The 22,280-nt window shown below is 38.0% G+C and overlaps 1 protein-coding gene across 3 annotated transcripts in view; it reads right to left on the bottom strand.

The window, feature by feature from the left end:
- Nucleotides 1–22,280, bottom strand: part of LOC105006624 (metabotropic glutamate receptor 4) — a 335,106-nt gene that overhangs the window by 38,540 nt on the left and 274,286 nt on the right. For all 3 annotated transcript variants that reach the window (XM_013138417.3, XM_013138418.3, XM_013138419.3), the window contains one exon: nt 16,138–16,338. In XM_013138417.3, the coding sequence (XP_012993871.2) occupies nt 16,138–16,338 (201 nt within the window). The remainder of the gene's footprint in view (nt 1–16,137; nt 16,339–22,280) is intronic.

Raw genomic sequence — 22,280 nt, 5'->3', positions numbered from 1 at the left:
TCAGTGTAGAATTCTGTACTCATACAGTGACCATACTATATTCTATTTATTCAAGTTCTATGAATGACAAGAAAATCAGATGGTACTACGGCAAGCAGACATATTTTTTCATTTCGATTGGCAGCATCTTGGAAGAGCAGAGCAATGAAGAGTTGGCACTTCCCTGAGAAGAGAACGAAGCAGCTGAGAAAAAAAGCAAAATTTTACAGTCAACTGTGGTGTCTCTAGAGACTGGCAGTCTGTCTGTAGTAGAGGTATAAAAAAGAAATAATACAGACACATGTACCTCAGATGTAATAGCAGCAAAAGTCGATCACTGATGGGAAACTTTATTAAATCGCAGTCTATTAAATTTTCAAGCAGCTCTTTGAAGCATCAAAGGGAGAGGTGGGCAGGAGATGGAAAGAAGGGCTGGGAGGTCTGTGGACCAGGGGCTGGACTGAGGTTGGAAACTGTTTGATACCTCTACTTTAGATGAGGAGGTGCTGAAGGCTGCTGAGCAAGCCAAAGTGATATTCTTGAATAGATAAAAAAATATAAAATAAATAGATACATTGAGAGTGGTAAATCTTAAGGTAATGATTTGTGAAAATAAGCTCATCTCTGCTTTAGCAATCGGTGTCCAATATTAAATGAGTGTAGTAATTCTATTTGCCAAACTATTGCAAATATCTGTGCCAGGTCAGTACCACTGTCACACTGCTTCAGAGCAAGTCATCAAAGAGCCTACAGGACTAAGGACATTTTAAATGCACATAATATGGATAAGTGTCCACCTACCACTTGAATAAATACCACTTGAATAAATAAGGGTTCTCTTACCTACGGTGAGAAAAAACAGGCAGTCCACTGATATTCCTAGATAAGACTAGGGCCATCTAACTATGAGTAATTATAGTAAATGAATGCTTGAAATGGGCAGTGAACCGAGGTCTTTAAAATAATATCATCAGCAATAACTACTAACCGGCAAGCAGCCTAACATTTGGTTAGCTGTAGAGTCAAACAGATCCCAAATTAGACTATTAAATCAACAATCTACATCTTTAGAACGGTTTTCTTGTTTTATCCTGGCTAAATAGTTCTTGATTTTGCCTGGCTGACGTGACCTATGTAATTAACATCGAGAGCTGTGACACACTGTTCTGGACAGGAGCCTATTTTAACTGCAATATTCACTCAGAAAAAGTTTTTTATTGGTTCTAATTTACTAGCAATTTGCATGCTCAACACTGCAAGCTTCCTCATTAATTTGTCACACTAGAGATTTTGAAAGTAAATATGACAGTTCATTTTTTTGGGGTAGGGCTTTAGTAAATCATAGATAATGATTAGTTGAACTTGAAATGGGGATATCCAACCAGCGGTACACATCAGTTAATGATTAGCTTCCAAATTTCAACTATTACACAATTAATCCAAATAAGTACAACTGTGAGTCAGCCCCTGGATATCCCATAACCACCTACTGCACTCCTTAAACCTTGAAATTGTTCACTCCGTTCATAGAGTCGATGTCTGAGTTTCATGCATTTAAATTGCCCCCCGACCCCCCCTCACACTACACACCATCTCCACAAGAGCAATTTGTTTTATATTGGGAAATTAAATGATATATTTTAAATCCAAAATTTTAATTTCTAAATGTTGTATGTCTCTACCCCTTGGAAATAGCAATCCCAAATTAGCTAGTTATCTACAAAGCATACTCTCATCCATTAGCAGCAACATTCAAAAAAATTAAGTTGTAAAGTTGTGGAAAGACACATATTAGAGGATGAGTATAAACATATTTCAAAGGCCTAAATCATCCAATGGGGCAGTCAAGGTGATAATTAAAAAGTGGAAAGTGTATGGTACCACTAACATCCTTCCTAAACCAATCTGGCCCTTCAAACTGGATGATCAAGCAATTGGGAGACTGAACAGAGAGGTGATCAAGAGGCCAATGGCAACTTCAACAGAGCTAAAGCCTTTGATGGCCAATACTAAGCTTGCATCTCACAACAAAATACTAAGCAAAAATGGCCTATATGTAGTATGGCGGCAAGAAGGAATTCATTATCCAAGAAAACAAGTTAAAATTAATGGAGCAATGTACAGCCAAGTTCTTAAGGAAAAGCTGCTGCCTTCTTCAAGAAAGCCACAATTAAAACTACATTGAAGTGGCCATGAAATAAAAGGTTAACTCTTCTTAAGTGGCCTGGTCAGCTCCAACTTAATAATGACATGAAAATTGCTGTCCATTTACTATCACCAAAGACATTGACAGAGCTTGATCAATCGAAAAGTTGTGAAAAGTTAGTAGAGACCAATTGCATCGGTTTTAAAAAGTGCAAGAAGAGGCAATCAAGGGGCGAGGGCATATAAAATGTATGAAAGAGCAGAGTGTAAGAGACAAACTGAGGATACAGGGTTAAAAGATTGGTAAATCAATGATTATTTAGAGATAATTCTGGTATATGCTTTGACGATTTCTGATTTTTGTGTTAGCCTCAGGCTCACAGTCTTTATTTTGTCTTTGGCTGATAATGAGGCGTAAGTTGCAATGTAAAGTTTAAATTTGAGAATGCACAAAACTTATTTTCCCACACTGAACCTGTCCAGACTGGGATCTGTTGGACGGATCACTGAAGTTTAGAGAAGTGGAGAGCAAATGTAATTTATTTATTTTGAGGGACTGCAAATAAAAAAACATGGACTTTCTATATGCTCTGTATGCATAGGTGTGTGCTACTAAGGCTACTAGCATGCCAGGACCATCCCTCCCAAGTAGTCCATGAAATGCAACATTTGCATTCTCACAACGAAATGCAAGAGAACTGGAACAAGATCCAGGAGCTGTGAGTCTACAGTGCAATTTAATTTACAGAGATTTACCAAGTTCAACAAGATTTCAGCTCCATGTATGATAACATCACCAGTTTAGAATGATAATTACTTTATATTCAATCTCATATGAGATCATACAAATGTACGTTTTGTTATAATTTAAATGTGTTTAGAAAACAGACAGAACATTACGTTTGTATTCGTTCATAGGAAGTTATGTTCACGGGAAGTCACGTTCTGTAGGAGGTCACAACTGTAATTGGACTTGTACTCTGTTGAATTCTGGGTAGCCACGCTCATTTCCTAACTGAGTATTTGAACAATGACACGTTTTGTTGTTTTGGCTCTGTACTGCAGCACACTGAATTTGAAACAGTCCAGACTGTCCACTTTAATTATTTCAATGCAGAAACACTGTACAGGAATTACGGCCCTTTTACACAAAGCCCTCCATTTCAGGGGACAAAAAATAATTGGATAAATTAACAATCTTAAATTTGTCATACTCAGAATATTATTAAAATATCCTATGCAGTTGATAACTGCCTGAAGTCTGCAACACTTAGACACCACCAGAAACTGGATGTTATCCCTGGTCTTGCTCTATAAGGCCTGTACTGTAGCCATGTTCAGTTCCTGTTTGTTTTTGGGGGCATACTTGCCTTAGCAAGTGAATGTTTATTAATTGTCCTGTTATGAGGTAAGTTCCTGTCCGATGCATTTTGAGGCATTTGATTGAATCTGAGCAGAAGATATTTGTGTACACTTAAGAATTCAGCATACTGCAGCAGTCAGCAGTTAAATCATCAATAAAGACAAGTGACACAGTTCCTGTGGCAGCCAAACATGCACAAAACCTAACACCCCCTATATCTTATTTCAGAGATAAGTTAGTATGACATTTCCTTATTTTTCTCCACACTACTCTTGCCATCACTCTTTTTAGGCCTTCTAGCTTTTAAAGGCTAACTAGTGTTTATGCAACTTGCAGTCCAGCAGGTAGTCTTCTTCAAATTGTAGTGGCTGACACATCCACGCCTACCTCCTGCAGAGTGCTTGTGATCTCTGCAGAGATCACTGTTCTGATTTCAGTTCTTTGTTGTTGTTTTTTCTTCATTAGGGTCAGGCATATTTGGTCATCTACTGTAGAGGCATTGCTTGGTCTTCCAGGTAAATTGCTATTGCTGAGCTAACCAGTGCATTCAGTTTTCTTCTTAATGCACATAATAGTTGATTTTGGCATGCCTAATAGTTTGGCAATGTCTCTGATTGATCTATTCTGTTTGTCGGTTTCATGTTGGCCAACTTGCATTGACAACAATCTGTTATTTGTTCCTTGTGTGGTCATGTTGTTAGACAACAGCCGCCAAGATTCCAGATTTGACATTGATATGTCTCTTGTGCATGCACCAATGATGCACAGAGTCACACCTGCCTAAGACACAGTTGTGAAGTCAATTGTTCAAATACCTATGTTACCATTAAATGGGGGACTATGTACAAAATGTGATGTTATTTCTAAAACTGTTATGGATGAAAATACCCTCAAATTAAAGCTGACAGTCATTACTTAATCTCTAATTAATGTCCATACAGGATTTTGTAAACTTGTCCCAAGGCTTTTGCATACAACACATTTCAGCTTGGAGCACCTTCCATTGAAATATCCCGAAAATGGAGACACAGGTAGGACCTGGCAGTGTAAACTTGCAAAAACATTTCCCAGTGACTTATGACTAAGAAGGAAATATACCCTACTTTAAGGCTTAACAAATGACATTTCTGAGCTGGCAGGCTAACGGCCCCACCGGAAAAAAAGACGACCCCTTAAAAAATGTGTAGAACTGAGGAATGTATCCAAATAATAAGTGCAAACATTATCTCTACTGGCAAGAATGTTGGCCAGATACAATTATACTACTGAACAACACTAATAGCCTTCTTAAATCAATCTGCAAAAACGTTATCATGGTTACTTGGAAGTTGAATTTGGGAGAGAAGCAATATTGTAGGGAAAATACAACAAAAGCCATGCTTATTCACAACTCACAACACTGTAAATGGCCAAATCACCCCTTTCAATTGTTTTAACTAGATAAGTATGTTTCTGTTAAGCATGATCAAGTAAATACAAGGGATAGAAAAGAGGACTATGGTACCAATTCTAATGGTTTTTGGCTGACAGAGAACAATGTTGGCCATGCTTGATAATGGGAGACTAGACTTTAAGATATGGTATAGCATTAGCTAGCTCACTAAAGTAATGTTGCTGGGGTGTCTACCAAATGTTAGCTAACGTTACGTTACATTAATGACAACACTGCCATCTGCCTAAATCATTTTGATGACATGATGTTGTTTGCTGCTTAATATTGGGCCCAATTTGGACATTTTCACTTAGGGGTGTACTCACTTTTGTTGCCAGCTGTTTAGAAATTAATGGTTTGTTTAGTTATTTTGAGGGGACAGCAAATTTACACTGCTACAAGGTGTACACTCACTACTTTACATTGTAGCAAAGTGTCATTTCTTAAGTGTTGTCACATGAAAATATATAATCAAATATAAGCAAAAATGTGAGGGGTGTACTCACTTTTGTGAGAAACTGTATATGCAAATACAGGATTATGGTGGATTGATTATTATAAGTCATTAGTGCATGGTGCTTGCAAGTCCTAACTTTGTGAGTTTGACTCTAGTTGAGGCCACTCATACAATAAATGTATTCATGCATGAATATAAGTTGCCTTAGCTAAAAGCGTCTGCAAAATGACATGTTTTACTGATTTATGCAGCTCATGAACATCCAATGTATGAATGTACATTTGATTCTGTTGTAACTGTTCCAGCTGGATCTGTAGACATTAGCCTACCTTAATAATATGATAATGCTAGAATTCTTAGTTTGAACTCTTTCACCTCTTACAAGCTTGAATTCCCCCTCAGAGGCATTTTAGCCAACTGACAAGCTTTTCCTTCTCTTGATGTACCTGTCTCTCGGTTTGAAGGACAGAGACTTGGGACACTAGTTCAATGTCCAACCCCCCACAGTGAGTTATATTATCTCTACTTGGACTGACTACACAATCCTGGACTCAGTGTCTATCAAGATGTCAGCTGAGAGTAAGGAAGCCAACCTCCCTGCTGAGTTCAAGGACTTCCCAGACACACAGGTGATCATTGATTGCACTGAGATCAAGTGTCAAACACTCTCCTTGTTTCGACTCCGAAGTGAAATCCACATCCAAATCACACTCCCACCAACCGCCCCACTCTTCCCTGGTTGATTTCCTGACAGATGAAATGGCTGTTATGGGTTAGGGTTGACAATGGGATACCTCATCAATGTCTTTGTGAAGTGTAAGGTGTACGGTCCATTATTACATGTCTTAGAGTGCATGTGGAGTGTATGACTCACGAGTAAACAAGAATTGAAACATACATACAGATATAAAATCAGAGAGCATCGGAAATACCCTTTGGATAGACGCAAATTTCTGTATGTTTTAACATGGTTATTCTCTTCACCATGATATGTGAATGCCATCAAATTTCCTTAGAAAGACGAACGTGTTCCTTAAAGAAAAAATAGTTTATCGTTCTTGGTGTAGACGATAAATAGTATGTTTTTGTTAACTTGCAGAAGTTGCATTTAAAGTTGCATGTGATTATATCCCCTACTAAACTATGCAAACATTTAAGATGGACTAAGTCAAAGTGGAAAACTGTCCTGTGGTCTGATGAATCAACATTTTTAATTATTTCTGGGAATCATGGACACCTCATCCTCCAGACTAAAGTGGGGAGGGACCTTCCGGCTTGTTATCAGCGCACAGTTTAAAGCCAGTATCCGTGATGGTATGGGGGTGCGTTATTGTAGTGATTCCCAACCACGGTCCTCAATTACCCCCAACAGTACACATTTTCATTGTAGCCCCAGCCAAGCACAGCTGATTCAACTTGTCAACTAATCAGGCTCTCATTGAGTTGAATTGGGTGTGCTTGTCCAGGGCTACAACAAAAATGTGTGCTGTTGGGGGTACTCAAGGACCGGAGTTGGGAAACACTGCATTAGTGCACATGGCATGAGTGACTTGCACATCTGCACCAGCACCATACATTCTGAACAATTTACAGTATATAGGTTTAGGAGCAACATATGCTGCTATCCAGACAATGTCTTTTCCAGGGAAGGCCTTGCTTATTTCAGCAAGACAATGCCAAACCACATTCTGCACTTATTTCAACCGCATGGCTCCATAGTAAAAGAGTCTGGGTGCTTAACTGGCCTGCCTGTCACCCATTGAAAACATTTGGCGCATTATGAAATGAAATATACAACCAAGGAGAGCCCGTACTGTTGAGTAGCTAAAATCCTATATCAATCCTGTATTGTTTACTGTTTGTGTTTGGTTTCCTTTTGGTTATCAAGTGTGTTTTGTTGTTGGATTTAATAAATACACCTGTGGGTTAAGTTTGTCTCTCCTGTCATTGTGCATGCCTTTGCTGTGCCCTGTGACAATTAATAATAATATTAATAGCAGAAAATGACACAGAGTCTAGAAAATTACTATTGGGTAATAATGACCTCTATATTCTGAGATCTGGATTGTTTACTAGCATTGTTTAGCGTCTTCACTGGAAATGCAGAAACATTATTTAATAGAAAGCAAATGCAGCAGTGCAGGGTGCTGATTCACTTTCACTAATCCCATACCAATCCCATACCACAGATGTATATAAATACAGGAGGTATAACCATCAGTTTGTCATTTCCACTCCCAATACGGAGAAAAGCCCAGGGACCAGGTAGGGAAATCTATAGAGCAATGGCTGGGCACCATTAAAAATGTTCATCTGTACATGCGTTACAAACTACCTAGAGACTATTCCATTTCAACTTTCTACTAACCAGAACATCAACGGAAACATTAACTCTTATCATGTCTGCATAATATCTACAGGGCATCTACAAATGGACATTGGAATTCTCAAAACGAAGGGTAACCCAAAGTTTTAGGGTCTTAGCAGGTAAACATAGAAAAGAATGTTGATAAAGAGACCTTTTGCATTTCTCCTGGGCAAAGCACAACCAATTTTACTTCCACTACCTGGGTATAGAACATGTGAAACTGCCAGGTAGAGGGGGTGATATTAACACTATCCTCTTGAGGCACGTGTCAATATTTTTGGAAACATCTCCGAAACATCAAGAGGTCTCAATAAAGAACTAGACATTAAACCCTTTATCTAAAAAAGTTTATCTTCACAGGTGGCTGCCACTCATGTCATGTATGCCATGTTTTCTCTCTTTACACATTTTATTAGATAATGGAATTTTGTGTAATTCCTCATCTCAGTTGTGTACACAATATGAAGCTGATGGAAGAATCACAAGCATATATTTGCTGCTATATGTGGCCCAAATGGGAGTATTCATTGACACTTTACAGAAATTATTTAAGTAGGTGTGGTAACAGAATTTGTATGACCAGACAAACATCTACACTGAAAAAAATTATAAATGCATAACTTTAGTTTTTCACCCCATTTATCATGAGCTGAACTCAAAGTTGGATGTACTGCCAAATTCTCTGAAACGCCTTTGGAGACAGCTTATGGTAGAGAAATGAACATTCAATTCACTGGCAACAGCTCTGGTGGACATTCCTGCAATCAGCATGCCAATTGCACGCTCCCTCAAAACTTGTGACATCTGTGGATTGAACTGCAGGTTTTAGAGTAGCCTTTTATTTTGGCCAGCCTAAGGCACACCTGTGCAATAATCATGCTGTCTAATCAGCATCTTGATATGCCACACCTGTGAGGTGGATGGATGATCTTGGCTAAGGAGAAGTGCTCACTAACACAGATTTAGACAGATTTGTGAACAATATTTGAAAGAAATAGGCCTTTTGTGTACACAGAGAAAGTCTTACATCTTTGAATTCAGCTCATCATAAAAGTGTTGCATTTAAAATGTTGTTCAGTATAAATTGGATCATTACGTTATCTGTTTTTTGTGCATTTAAATACATTCACAATAGGAGCATAGCAGTGTTACGGACCTTTTATTCTTTTTTTGATTTTCTATCCTTTTCTACTGTCTTCTACAGTTCATAAATTGGATGTTATTTTCACCAAACTCTCAACAGGTAACATACTGTAGGACACTGCTTCATGGATACGAATCCATTGTGATGTATTTATCATGTGAATAGTTGCTACAGTTGCCAGGTTAGCTGATTTGTGTTGCGTGCATTTTGTTTGTCCACTTAGCTAGCTAACAGCTCTCATCCCATAGCCTGTGACTGAGTGAGGCAAAACCTTTAAATTGATGTTCAATCACTGATCCGTTTTGAAAGGTACTCAGCCTAATCATTATTGTCACTAGCAGGGGGTTGCCAACAACATGGTCAGCAAACGATTTAATGTCTGACAGACATTCAGACCTGTCTGTTTCCGCCCGTAGGAGGGTTTTGATGTTTTCAGAATTTGTGCTTGGATGCTTAAAACAACATTACTGTATATTATAGGGATGGCACATCACACCCTTCATGGTTAAAACTCTTGTGATTGTAATTGAATCTCTGTGGAGACTGTGACCAAAACAATTCTGCCTGTGGTCTCTGGAATGACTAATTACAAATGAAACAAATTTCACTCATCAGGGAGAAACATATTTCTTTTGTTTAGTGAAAATAACATACATTTGTCTTTGAGAAATGACCTTCCAGCCTGCCAACCCTATAGCCGCAGTGGACTGGCTGAACACAGCCATTCAACATACTGGTGTGTGATGCAAAATCTGATGATGAAACAGGATGATGTGTGTAACCAAGAAGCAACCCTCATGTGTAGCACTGCTTTTTCAGAAGGATTGGGTTATCAGTTGCAAATGATCTGTCCGTTTAGTAAACTATATAACTTTTAATAAGACTAGCAAACACATGCAGTTGATGCTTACATTTCTCCAGTCTTATGAGATCAACTATTTTCATTAACTACTATACCATATATACAATGAGGTGTTTTGTAACAACAAAACAAGTTAATTAAAAGTATGTTTTGACAAACATTTATCCCCTCCAAATTCCCAAGATTATGTATTTTAAAGGGCTTCCCATTCAAAGTTTTTTTATGTTTTTCCACAGATTTGTTTTCCTGCTGTGATTTAATCCATTGGAAACTAATCCCCGTAACACCTAGGAAGATATTTCCTCTTTTCAAGAGGCCCTCTCTTGGCATTCTATTTCTTGGAAGGAATCAGAAAACCGAGTTCTCTCTCCTCTCCTACGCTCTTCCCCTTTAGAGATTTCTTCAACCTTGTGTACATACTTTATTTAACATTAGTGAAATAATTGTGAAAATTAATGAATATGTGGGTGCCCCGTGTGTATACATGTTTCCCTACCTTTTCAGGACCAACATTCACCCAAATGTCCTGACAGTTCATGAAAACAAGGTCTTGACTTTTAAGAATACTTTCAAGCTTATTGTTAATTAGGGTTAGGGTTAAGGTACATTTGATGAATGTGTCTTCTTACAAAACCGGAGGGTTTTGTAAAACAAATCAATACCTTACATTCAATGGGTTCTAAGGAACGTGTTAACATTTTTCTTGTGATGCACAAAAGCTTCAAATGAGCCAATTCAATGTAAGCATGTCAATTCATTGTAGAATAAAGGGTTTAATTTACTGGTAAAAGAAAAGAGTTTAAAATTTTGGGTAAAATACCACTCACATATAGGAAAGACAGTTAAAAGTAATAAAATCAAATAAGTTTAATGTTGTAGATTATTCAAAGCAGCTACCCTTTACCATGAATGTAATGAGGTAGTCATGTGGAATGCATTTCAATTTACAGGTGTCCCTTAATGCATTAGGGTGGTTATACAGAAGACCACCAAGTTGTTTGTACTGTGGTTGTCTATGATGGCAATAACAACTTGAATTAAACAAAGATCCAGTGATATCTCTGCTGCAGAGAATAAGTTCACAGGGTTATCTCTGCAGAGAAATCGGCAATTAACTACAACTCAGATTACAGCCCAAATAGAAGCTTCGAACAAGAAGGCCAGTGGTACCTCCCCTAACTCTGTCCCTCTTCTCCAAATGATCCCACGATGCTGTGTTGCGTAAATCCTCCTGCTAATAGCATGGTAAAAGTCATGATTTAATGTTTTTGCTATTCTAAGTTAAGCATTAATGTCGTTGTTAGTCCCGTTTCCACCAAAACATATTCTACTAGTGGAATTAACAACTTCCATGCTCTGCATAAATATCACGTATCCCCTGATTCAAGTTTGTAGATCTCTAGCCAACATGACTACCTTATGCCATTGCCTATTATTCAAGTAGCCAACTTGCATTTGGTTGAATATGGGAATCATTCAATAAGGATATAGATATTAGGTTGTGGCTAACCATCCATCAGGAAAGCTAGTGTTTACAGGCCCCCATGTGAACCCCATTCAAATCATATTGCAGCCTAAACATCAAAGGGCAATACCTTGAAAAGCTTATGTGAGATTCACTGCTGCCAGCCCACCCAGCAGCTCTCCAGATAAGAGGGGTTGGTATTTGTTTTATACATTAGCCTAACGTTGCAGTTATTGTACTTGGCGCCTTAATCAAAAGCACAATGTTTGCAGATATTAGAATTATTCAATCAGCAAACTTCTATTTGGATTTACATGGGCTAAAAATATATACAGTGCCTTGCGAAAGTATTCGGCCCCCTTGAACTTTTCGACCTTTTGCCACATTTCAGGCCTCAAACATAAAGATATAAAACTGTAATTTTTTGTGAAGAATCAACAACCAGTGGGACACAAAAAACTGAAAAATTGGGCGTGCAAAATTATTCAGCCCCTGTACTTTCAGTGCAGCAAACTCTCTCCAGAAGTTCAGTGAGGATCTCTGAATGATCCAATGTTGACCTAAATGACTAATGATGATAAATAGAATCCACCTGTGTGTAATCAAGTCTCCGTATAAATGCATCTGCTCTGTGATAGTCTCAGAGGTCCATTTAAAGCGCAGAGCATCATGAAGAACAGGGAACACACCAGGCAGGTCCGAGATACTGTTGTCGAGAAGTTTAAAGCCGGATTTGGATACAAAAAGATTTCCCAAGCCTTAAACATCCCAAGGAGCACTGTGCAAGCGATAATATTGAAATGGAAGGAGTATCAGACCACTGCAAATCTACGAAGACGTGGCCGTCCCTCTAAACTTTCAGATCATACAAGGAGAAGACTGATCAGAGATGCAGCCAAGAGGCCCATGATCACTCTGGATGAACTGCAGAGATCTACAGCTGAGGTGGGAGACTCTGTCCATAGGACAACAATCAGTCGTATACTGCACAAATCTGGCCTTTATGGTAGAGTGGCAAGAAGAAAGCCATTTCTTAAAGATATCCATAAAAATGTTGTTTAAAGTTTGCCACAAGCCACCTGGGAGACACATCAAACATGTGGAAGAAGGTGCTCTGGTCAGATGAAACCAAAATCAAACTTTTTGGCAACAATGCAAAACGTTATGTTTGGCGTAAAAGCAACACAGCTCATCACCCTGAACACACCATCCCCACTGTCAAACATGGTGGTGGCAGCATCATGGTTTGGGCCTGCTTTTCTTCAGCAGGGACAGGGAAGATGGTAGAATGGCCAAGTCAAAGTCCAGACCTGAATCCAATCGAGAATCTGTGGAAAGAACTGAAAACTGCTGTTCACAAACGCTCTCCATCCAACCTCACTGAGCTCGAGCTGTTTTGCAAGGAGGAATGGGCAAAGATTTCAGTCTCTCAATGTGCAAAACTGATAGAGACATACCCCAAGCGACTGTAATCGCAGCAAAAGGTGGCGCTACAAAGTATTAAAAGGGGGCTGAATATTTTTGCATGCCCAATCTTTCAGTTTTTTAATTGTTAAAAAGGTTTGAAATATCCAATGAATTTCGTTCCACTTCATGATTGTGTCCCACTTGTTGTTGATTCTTCACAAAAAATTAAAATTTTATATCTTTATGTTTGAAGCCTGAAATGTGGCAAAAGTTCAAGGGGGCCGAATACTTTCGCAAGGCACTGTACTTTGCCAAAGTTTGGGCTGTTGACATAAAGGCTCTGACACCCTGGTCTTATAAACCTACAGCTCCTGCACTTCCAAAAGACATCTCTTGGAATTGAACGACTGCAGGAGCTGTTTATTGTTTGACAGCAATAATATTATATATAATATATGAATACATATATATATAAAATAATATATACATACAGAAGGGTTAAAATTAAGAGACCACTGCAAATTGAAAGCTTCTGTTCCTCACTCAAAACTTTCCTTTTCAACTTTTTTGGAAAGGAAAGAAAAAGGTGCAGTGGTCTCTTAATTTTTTCCGGAGCTGTATATACAGTTAACCCCAAAAGTATTCATACCAATGCCAAAGTTTAAGCCATAGTGAATTTTCCTGGCTGGAAATTACATAAACAAGTGATAAAACACGGTAAGACATTGTGCTGGCGATACAAATGAATAACGTAACTATTTCCGTTGTTAGCCATGACTTGTAGTAAATGACTAGAGAACTACTGCTATTCAGCTGTTCAGGTGATTAGAATGCACTCTCATGGTGAAAAGATTTGCAATAATGTCAAGGGGTATGAATAATGTTGGACATGAAATTTTTCGTGGAAATGAATACTTAAGAATACTTTTGGGCTTAACTGTATAATTCATACATGTATGTATTTGCAAAGTTCGGTTTTGTGAGGTTCTGTTTTGTTAGCTTTTGGTTTTGTGTTTGTTCTTGAATGCCGGTTGTTCTGTTCGTCCCCCTGCCCCCCCCCCCCCCCTTATTCTTAAACTTTGCCTGTCCTTTTTGTTCTGATTGTTTTCACCTGTTTGTTGTTTAGCACTCGTTAGCACCTTAGTTTGCCCAATTCTGTCAGCCTTTCGTTGAGTCATTGAGTCTTTTTGTTTATGTTTCTTGCCTGCTACCAGTCTGTTTTTGCCTGCGTGCCGTTTTCCTTTTTTTTTTTACTGCCTCAGTTTCCTTATTAAACCTTTTTTGTTGTCCTTCAACTCTGTGCCTGGTATCCTGGATAACCAAAATGTGACATACATATTTGTATGTGTGTGTATATACAGTACAGTCCTGTTTGAAAGCATGTGAACCCTTAGTGTTTAAAAATAGTTTGGTAATCAAGAAAAGTTGCCGAATGCATCCTTAACTGATAAACACTCCAGCACAGGCTAATTTCCCTTGCTTATTGCCAGGCTACAATGTTTTCTTTCAAATAATAATACATATATATATATATATATATATATATATATATATATATATATATATATATATATATATATATATATGAACAATGTCATTCCTTCTTAATAAACTGTATGGTCTCAATTTCGTGTTTATTTTGTATCTAAAATATGTAAAATAATTGTAGATTTTGGTTTGCCTGTATTCTGTGTGAGAAACTCCACTGGCAGTCACTATTTACACCTCATTCAACCTCTAGGGGAAACTGAAGCACAGGAGCGCCATGTTTGGGGAGAAGGCTCAGGTGATCTTCACTAATCTAATGGAGAAATCAAACCACAGCAAAAAACCACATCGGGGACCAATAACAGATTCTTGGGTTTCTTATAATTTGGTTAGTAGATATTAATTCTATTGCAATGACAAAGTAATACCTGTGATATTATGTTGTTGTTAATATTTATTTACATAGCAGTTACATAATAAAAAGTATCAACTGAAGGAAAAGTGTTACCGCAGTTAGAATTTTTCAATCTGACATTATAAACTTTTTTATTTTGATCAGTGGCAAATATTGAATACCACCCTTGGTAAATATGAGCAAAACCAGCTGTGTTAAAAAGGTCTTTGCTTTGTATACTCTAGGTCTTTCATTCAAAATATTCACAATTAAAATGATTGAAAAAATAAATATGAATTTTAAAAAAATCTACAAAACATATGTGCCACAATTATTGGCACACCTATAAGTTCTATCGAACTGAATTGTATTCCCATTCATATTTTACGTTTTTAAGTTTGCCTGAATGATTAGGAACACTTAAGGGGTAAAGCAGGACTTCCCGTTGCACTGGGGTATAAATATGAGATAACATAGCTATCCATTGCAATGGGGAAGACCAGAGAATACTGTAATGATGTGTAACAAAGTTGTTGAGCTGCACAAATCAGGAAATGGCTATAGGAAAATAGATCAACATTTGAAACATTCCCATTTCTAATATCATGGCAATAAGTTAGTTTAAACTTGAGCTGTTAATAATCAGCCTTGAAGACAACGTGTCTATATTGACCCCTTGCACAGTGAGGAGGATGGTTCAAGAGGCCTAAGAAACTCCAAGGATCACAGCAGGAGAACTGCAGATGTTAGTTGTGTTTTGGGGTCAGAAAGTCTCAATTTACGATCAAATCTACATAACCACATGATATTTCGGAATGTTGCCAATAAAAAGTATTTGCTGTCATCAAACAACAACCACAAGCATCTGCAGCTTGCCAAATGTTTCTGGAACTTTGAATGGAACAAGATTCTATAGTCAGATGAGACCAAAATATTAGTTTTTGGAAACAAACACCAGAGGTAGGTTTGTGGTAGACAAAAAGATAGCCATGCATAAAGGTACCCGGTCCCCACTGTGAAATAGGCCCTGTACAACCTTGTTAGGATACATGGTATCATGGACTCCATCAATAGCAGCGGAGACTAAATCAAAACCTGACTTCCTCTGGCAGGAAGCTTAAACTGGGCTGTGGTTGGTTATTCCAGCAGGACAATGCGCAAACCTCAAAATCAAAACAAAAATGTTCACTGATAAATGTTCTGGACTCTGGAGCAATCGAAATACGTTTTCTGGATGAATGAATAATTTTTCACTATCTGGCACTGTGTGTGGGGATACCTGGAGAACAATAACTATCAAAATGCATAGTGCCTAAAACAACGTTTGGTGGAGGAGGGATAACAGTCTGGGGCTGTGTTTCAGGGTTTGGGCTAGGCCGAAACTGGCTGAAAGTTCAAGAGGATTAACAATATAAAAAAAATTCACAGCCCTTTTCTCTCATTTTTACCAAGGGTGATAATATTAGTAGGTGGCACTGTATTTTGCAACACAATATAATGTTGAAAAATCCACGGTGGGTTGATGTGGGTTAAGCCTAATTTAAGTTTAGGCATCCAGGTTAGTTTGAGTTTATGGTTTATGGAAAAACAAACATGTGTGCATGTATGTGTCCATGCGAAGCAAGAAGCTGACCTTTGAAGTTGAGTTTGCGGATGTGCTTGAGAAGCAGAGTGCCATTGATGGGGTCCATCCTGGAGCAAAAGCCCACCTCCTCTTTACAGAGTTCTTTCTGCATGTTGTGCAGTGCATGGGCCATGGAGTATACTGCATCGATCACAAACTGCACCTTTCCCTCTTGTTCGTACTTGGAGTCATTAGCTATCCTCTCCTGATCTGTAGAGCAGAGAGAGAACCAAGTTAGGTATCTGAGAAATGCAATCCGTTATATCCTCATTCACCAACCACAGACTATAACCACAAACTATAATATTTTGTTACATTTCAATTAGCATTATGTATAAGTCATTTACATTGTTTATTTTTTTAATCCTTCATGGTTATTCTATTGTCCATGTTCCAAGTCATGTTTTATTTGCTCAATTTATTCACCAGCTTTTAGCCTAGCATTTAGTTTGCTAGAGCAGGGGTTAATTGAAGACTAGCTGTTTGCTAATCTGACCTCCAAAGATCAAAGGGCATTCAGATGGGAAGTGAAAGAAGAATTGTTTTTACTGGAGGATGCATAGTAGCTGCACTTTCCTGAATGGCTGCTGGATGTTTGTCTTGCCAATCAACGAAGGAAAGTACATCATATGGCTAGTACTCAATTGCTCCATTGTTAGCCTTTTCAAGCAGAGTGTTCATTCTGGGACACACTAGAATTAATAATGCGAGGCAATCATTAGACACAGATTGAATTGGATCTTTAAAATGTGTACTTGAAATGCTCATCAATCTGGTAATACATGAATACTGATTAATATTCCATCAGCTGTGGTGGCCTATGCAAAAGATGAATCTACTTTTATTATTGTGTGGGTTGTATGACCTAGGCTTACTCTGCTGTCTAGAGGGCTGATGAGGATGAATTGACAGGAGGATGGACAGATGCAATAAGAGACAGACAGGCAGTGGATGATTAGGCACTACTGTATGCCTATGTATATGTACATCACAAATGGCATCCTACTTCCTACACCGTGCAGTTCATTTGATCAGAGATATTGTATGTGGGCACTGGTTATAAGTGATCTACATAGGGCTTAGGGTGCTATTTTGGATACACTTTTTGGACACACATATTACCATTAACTGGACTCTATATTGTATGCTCTTACAATGCCAGATCAAAGTCATACTGCCAGTCACCCGGAATGTTATGAACTCAAAGTGTAAAGTAAGTCAGCAAAGTTTTGAAAGCAGCTATGCCAGTTCCCTTGAACCACTTAAAAAGAGTATGACCGTTTAATGGAAGGCATGGCAGAGGGCCAGAAGACATCAAACAAAATACATTACCTTTCGTTTGTCTAGCATCTAGGACTTCATGGATTGACTGACTGGACGGGATCCTCTCTAACACTCACAATTAGTTAAAAGGTAAATGTTTGGCAAGACCACTGCAGGGGAGTCAATTCCAATCTGTGTGTACAGTATTATCCTGAGAGAAATCACACTAATAAGAACTCTAACTAGGACTACATATATTTTTCCCATATAGCATTATTAATATGTCACACAAGATGAAAGAGCAATAATTATATATTTCAAATTAGAATGATCTCAAAATGCATTAGTATTTTGCTAAAAGGAACATATCAACAAAGACTTCATAAAGAGACTTCATATAAATCTTTTTTTTATCTAATTTATTTTGTCTGGGAAAAAAAAGTGATTTTAAAATACCGCCAGGCATTGGGCTACCTTAAGACACACGGGTCAAGCAGGCTCACTTCTTTTCCTTCTTTATTTCATAAATAAACACCAAACAGCCATAACATTATGAGCACTGACAGGTGAAGTGAATAACACTGTTATGCTCATTATCATGGCACCTGTCAGTGGGTGAGATATATTAGGCAGCAAGTGAACATTCTGTCCTCAAAGTTGATGTGTTAGAAGCAGCTTCTGGCACACTGTAATTTGGAGTGACAAGACCGAAATAGAGCTTTTTGGTCACAACCATAAGCGCTACAGTATTTTTAAAGAGGGGTCAACAAGGCCTATATTGAACAGAATACCATCCCCACTGTGAAGCATGGTGGTGGCTCATTGATGTTTTGAAGGTGTGTGAGCTCTAATAGCACGGATAATCTTGTGAAAATGTATTGCAAGATGAATGCAGCATGTTATCAGAAAATGCTGGTAGATAATTTGCATTCTTCTGCACAAAAGCTGTGCACGGGATGCTCTTAGATTTTCCAGCACGACAATGACTGTAAGCACAAGGCCAAGTTGACTCTATAGTGGTTTCAGCAGAAAAAGGGGAAGGTTCTGGAGTGGCCATCACAGTCTCCTGACCATAATATCATCGAGCCACTCTGGGGAGATCACAAACTTGTGGTTCATGCAAGACTACCTCAGACTTCGCATGACCTGGATGCTATACCACCTGCAAGAATTTGGGGCCTCATATACAACTATTCCAAAAGACTGCACGCTGTCATAGATGCTAAAGTTGGCAATACACAGTATTAAGAACTAAGGGTATGCAGACATCTGAACAGGTGTCAGTTATTTTTTTGTTGTTGCCATGTTTTGTTTTATGATTGGGCCATTCTGTTATGACCTACAGTTGAATGTGAATCCCGTAAGATTTTGCCTGCTCACTCATGTTTTTTTTTTACAAATGGAACATATATTACCAATTCACCAAGGGTATGCAAACTTTTGAGCACAACTGCATATGTAGTTATCATTGTTATCATCATCGATATAATAAGCTTGAGATGAGTTTCTCTAGTGACAAACTTTCAGTCCTATCTGAGATGTGTCCTGGAATTGTTCAACAGGGATGAGGTGGTTGACAGTGTCAGATGCTGAACTCAAGTCCAGGACGATCAGGGGAAAGGAGGAGCCTGTATCAGCCGCCAACATGTCATTGATAATCTGGAGTACGGCAGTTTCAGTGCCTAAAACTTGACTGGAATTTCTCAAATAATTGTTTTTTAGGGGGCCAAGCAACGAAGTTGCTGGAACCCTCTTATGTTTATACGTTTTCTTCTTATTATTATTATTCTCCAGGGCCATTATCAGAGGTCCATAGCTCGATCCTCTCTGGTTCAAAACACTCCAAACTTTGCCTGATTGTAGACAGCCAAGGTCTGAAGGACAATTCTGGCGCTGTAGCACTCAGTCGAAAATTGAAAAAGTGAAGCTCAGATCTCATAAACCGTTTGTCTTAGAGACACGCAACCAAGTTCCAGATATACCCCTTCTCATGCTGACCAAAAAAGTCTCTGGGGTCTTTCAAATTCGCCCCTTGGATTTTCCTTCATTTTGAATTTGGTGAAAAACACGTTAATGACATCTCCTCCGAGACTGCTGAACGGATTTGCATGCCGTTAAGTGTGAAGGACCTTTTAACCATTATCTTTAAATGTTATATAAGGCAAGTTGATATCTCAAACAATATGAATAAAATTGAGCTGGGCGGCTCTATGACTTTAGACGTTCAAGCCCAAATGGAACATCTAACAGCTACGAAACGAAACAGACTCGTAAATGTGTCTGCTAGGAATGGACAGGAAAACTCCCATACAAAAATACTGCTTGGGGGCGCTATAAACATCACTGATGTTTCTCACCATATTGCCGATAAAAACACACTTAAACGACATCTCCTCCACAACAGCTGAATGGATTTGGATGACAATTGGTGTGAAGGACCACTGGACCATTGTCTTTCAAAGTTATATAAGAAAAGTTGATACCTCAAACAATATGGCCTCCATTTTGACATCTGTTAAAAAACTCATTAACGACATCTCCTGCTATTGGGTGTGATGGACCTTTGAACCATTATCTTTTCAAGTAATATAAGGAAAGTTGATATCTCAAACAATACAGCTGAAATCAGCGACTGAAATTGATGCGGGCGGGTCTATGACTATATAAGGCCATAAATCCACATGGGAATATACGACAGCTACCAAACGAATCATGCCCATTAACATCTCTGCCACAAATGGACAGCAGAAGTCAAGTATATAATGACCTTATGGGTGCGCTATAAACCTCACTAGTGTTTTGCGTTATATTGACATCTTAAATGACATCTCCGAGACCGCTGAATGGATTGGCATGCTGTTTGCTGTGAAGGACCATTATCTCTAAAAGTCTGTAAAACAGTTGATAACTCAAACGATGTGGCCGTAATGCGCAAATGAATCTGACATAGTTGTGGCAAATCTTATATAAGGCTATAAATCCTAAAAGGATCTTGCTTTACAGATAAACCAGGAATGAACCCTGAAAGGTATGAACAGCTAGCTCTCATGGTGGCGCTACAAAACTCCCAGATTTTAAGAAATTCTCAAATATGTCAGAGACATAACTTTCTGGAGATGTTAATCACTAAATGAGGTAACTGAGACAAACATTCTTCAGCTTAACAAGCTAAACTCTTTCCCATTCAAAGTATTTGGAATTCAACCAGGGTGACTTATCATTTTGGCCACTGCGTGTGCATGTGACGTAGGAGGAAGAGGATTTTAGCTGTCACCCAGCTGTGTGGCTAACGCAGGGTGGCTAACGCAAGATGACTAATATATGCACTCCTCCCGCCACACAACAATACACCTGTAATACCAGGATTTTCATATATTTGAGAGAATAATAGTTTTACGTGACCCTTTTATAATGTTATTGTTTTCCAAAGAAAGGAATCAGCCATGGAGTGATTGGAGTCATTGATTTCGTTATAAGTAGGCTGTATAGCTATTAGCTAGCCATCTATGGTAATCTATGTACAACAGTACACTTTATTTCCGTTAACAAACGTCATGTTGCCCACTTTATCTCAGCAAAATTGTAATGGCTGGGGTCAAATTTATATTTGGAGAGGATAGAGAGCTGTAGGGACAACCAGTAGCCCTTGTGGTGTAGTTGGGACATGTTCTTCAATATTCTGACCCTGGTTTGATTCCCTGCTGCAAATTTTGTATTTCAGAAATGTATATCCACTCAGTACTTTTCAGCCTTCACACAACAATATAAACCCCTTCTGTAATACCATGATCCTCATATATTTAGGAGAAGAATTGTTTTATGTGACCCTTATATACTATTATTGTGTTCCAAAGAGACGAATCAGCCATGGAGTGATTGGAGTCATTGTTATCGTTACACTGTAAAACCTAATAAGTTCAGAATACTCAAATATTTTGTGGAAATTGATTACATCAAAATATTTAAGTCAACTAACTTAATTTTGTTAAGTAAGTAATTACTTAAAAATTAAAATTTATTGGAACTTAATAGTTAAGATTCTTTTAATTTGTAAAAGTTTACTGTACATAGAAATATTGAATAAATGTATTTCCCAATATGCAATGCCCTTCAAATGAACTCTAGAGTTACCACCCATGACTGTATTGGTTAATGCCTGAGACATGGTTATTGAACACATTTATTCCTTTTGTCAACTCCTTGCCAACAGTTATAAAATAATAGACTGTGAATACATATTCATAAATCCTTATATTGTAGTCTTGTAAGCCCCCCACCACGAACTCATGGACTGTTCCATTTCAGATGCCGTGAAAATATGCTGTGAAATGTCAGATTGAAATCCTAGGACAGTGGCTAGAAAGTCATGTTTAAAAACATTAATAACTTTAAGGAAATTCCCAGATTTTCTAAATAAAAATCAACACTTCTGCTAAGTTTTCTGGAAATCCTGGGAACGTTGGCAGAGTTTTGCAAAGCTACCCACAATGCACTGGCGTACAAAGGAATGCATAATTCCTATTGGAACCAGAAGGTCTAACACAAAGATAGATATTTTATGTAATTGTTACAATCATTTCTAGTAGTGTGTGCAAAATATATGTTTGACTAAATGATTGGATTACTTTAGACAAATGTATGTATGTTTGATGTTTGTGTAGCCAAAATAAATTAATCAGTCAAAGTACATGCAAAAAAGGATAATAACATTTCCAAAATATAATTTCCAAAATATAAATTTGAAGCAGAGCATGCTGGGTACATTTTCATTTTAAACTTATAAAAATATAGTAAAAGTCAGTAAAACATAAATGTTTTAAGTTATTGGGAACATTTATCTAACTTTGAGTTACGCTCAGTAGAAACATTTAAATAAGAAATATGTTAGG

This window comes from Esox lucius, chromosome 17 (genome assembly GCF_011004845.1).
Source record: "Esox lucius isolate fEsoLuc1 chromosome 17, fEsoLuc1.pri, whole genome shotgun sequence".
Taxonomy (NCBI): Eukaryota; Metazoa; Chordata; class Actinopteri; order Esociformes; family Esocidae; genus Esox; species Esox lucius.
The sequence above is the reverse complement of the archived record's forward strand: the minus strand, read 5'-3'. Positions and strand labels throughout refer to the sequence as shown.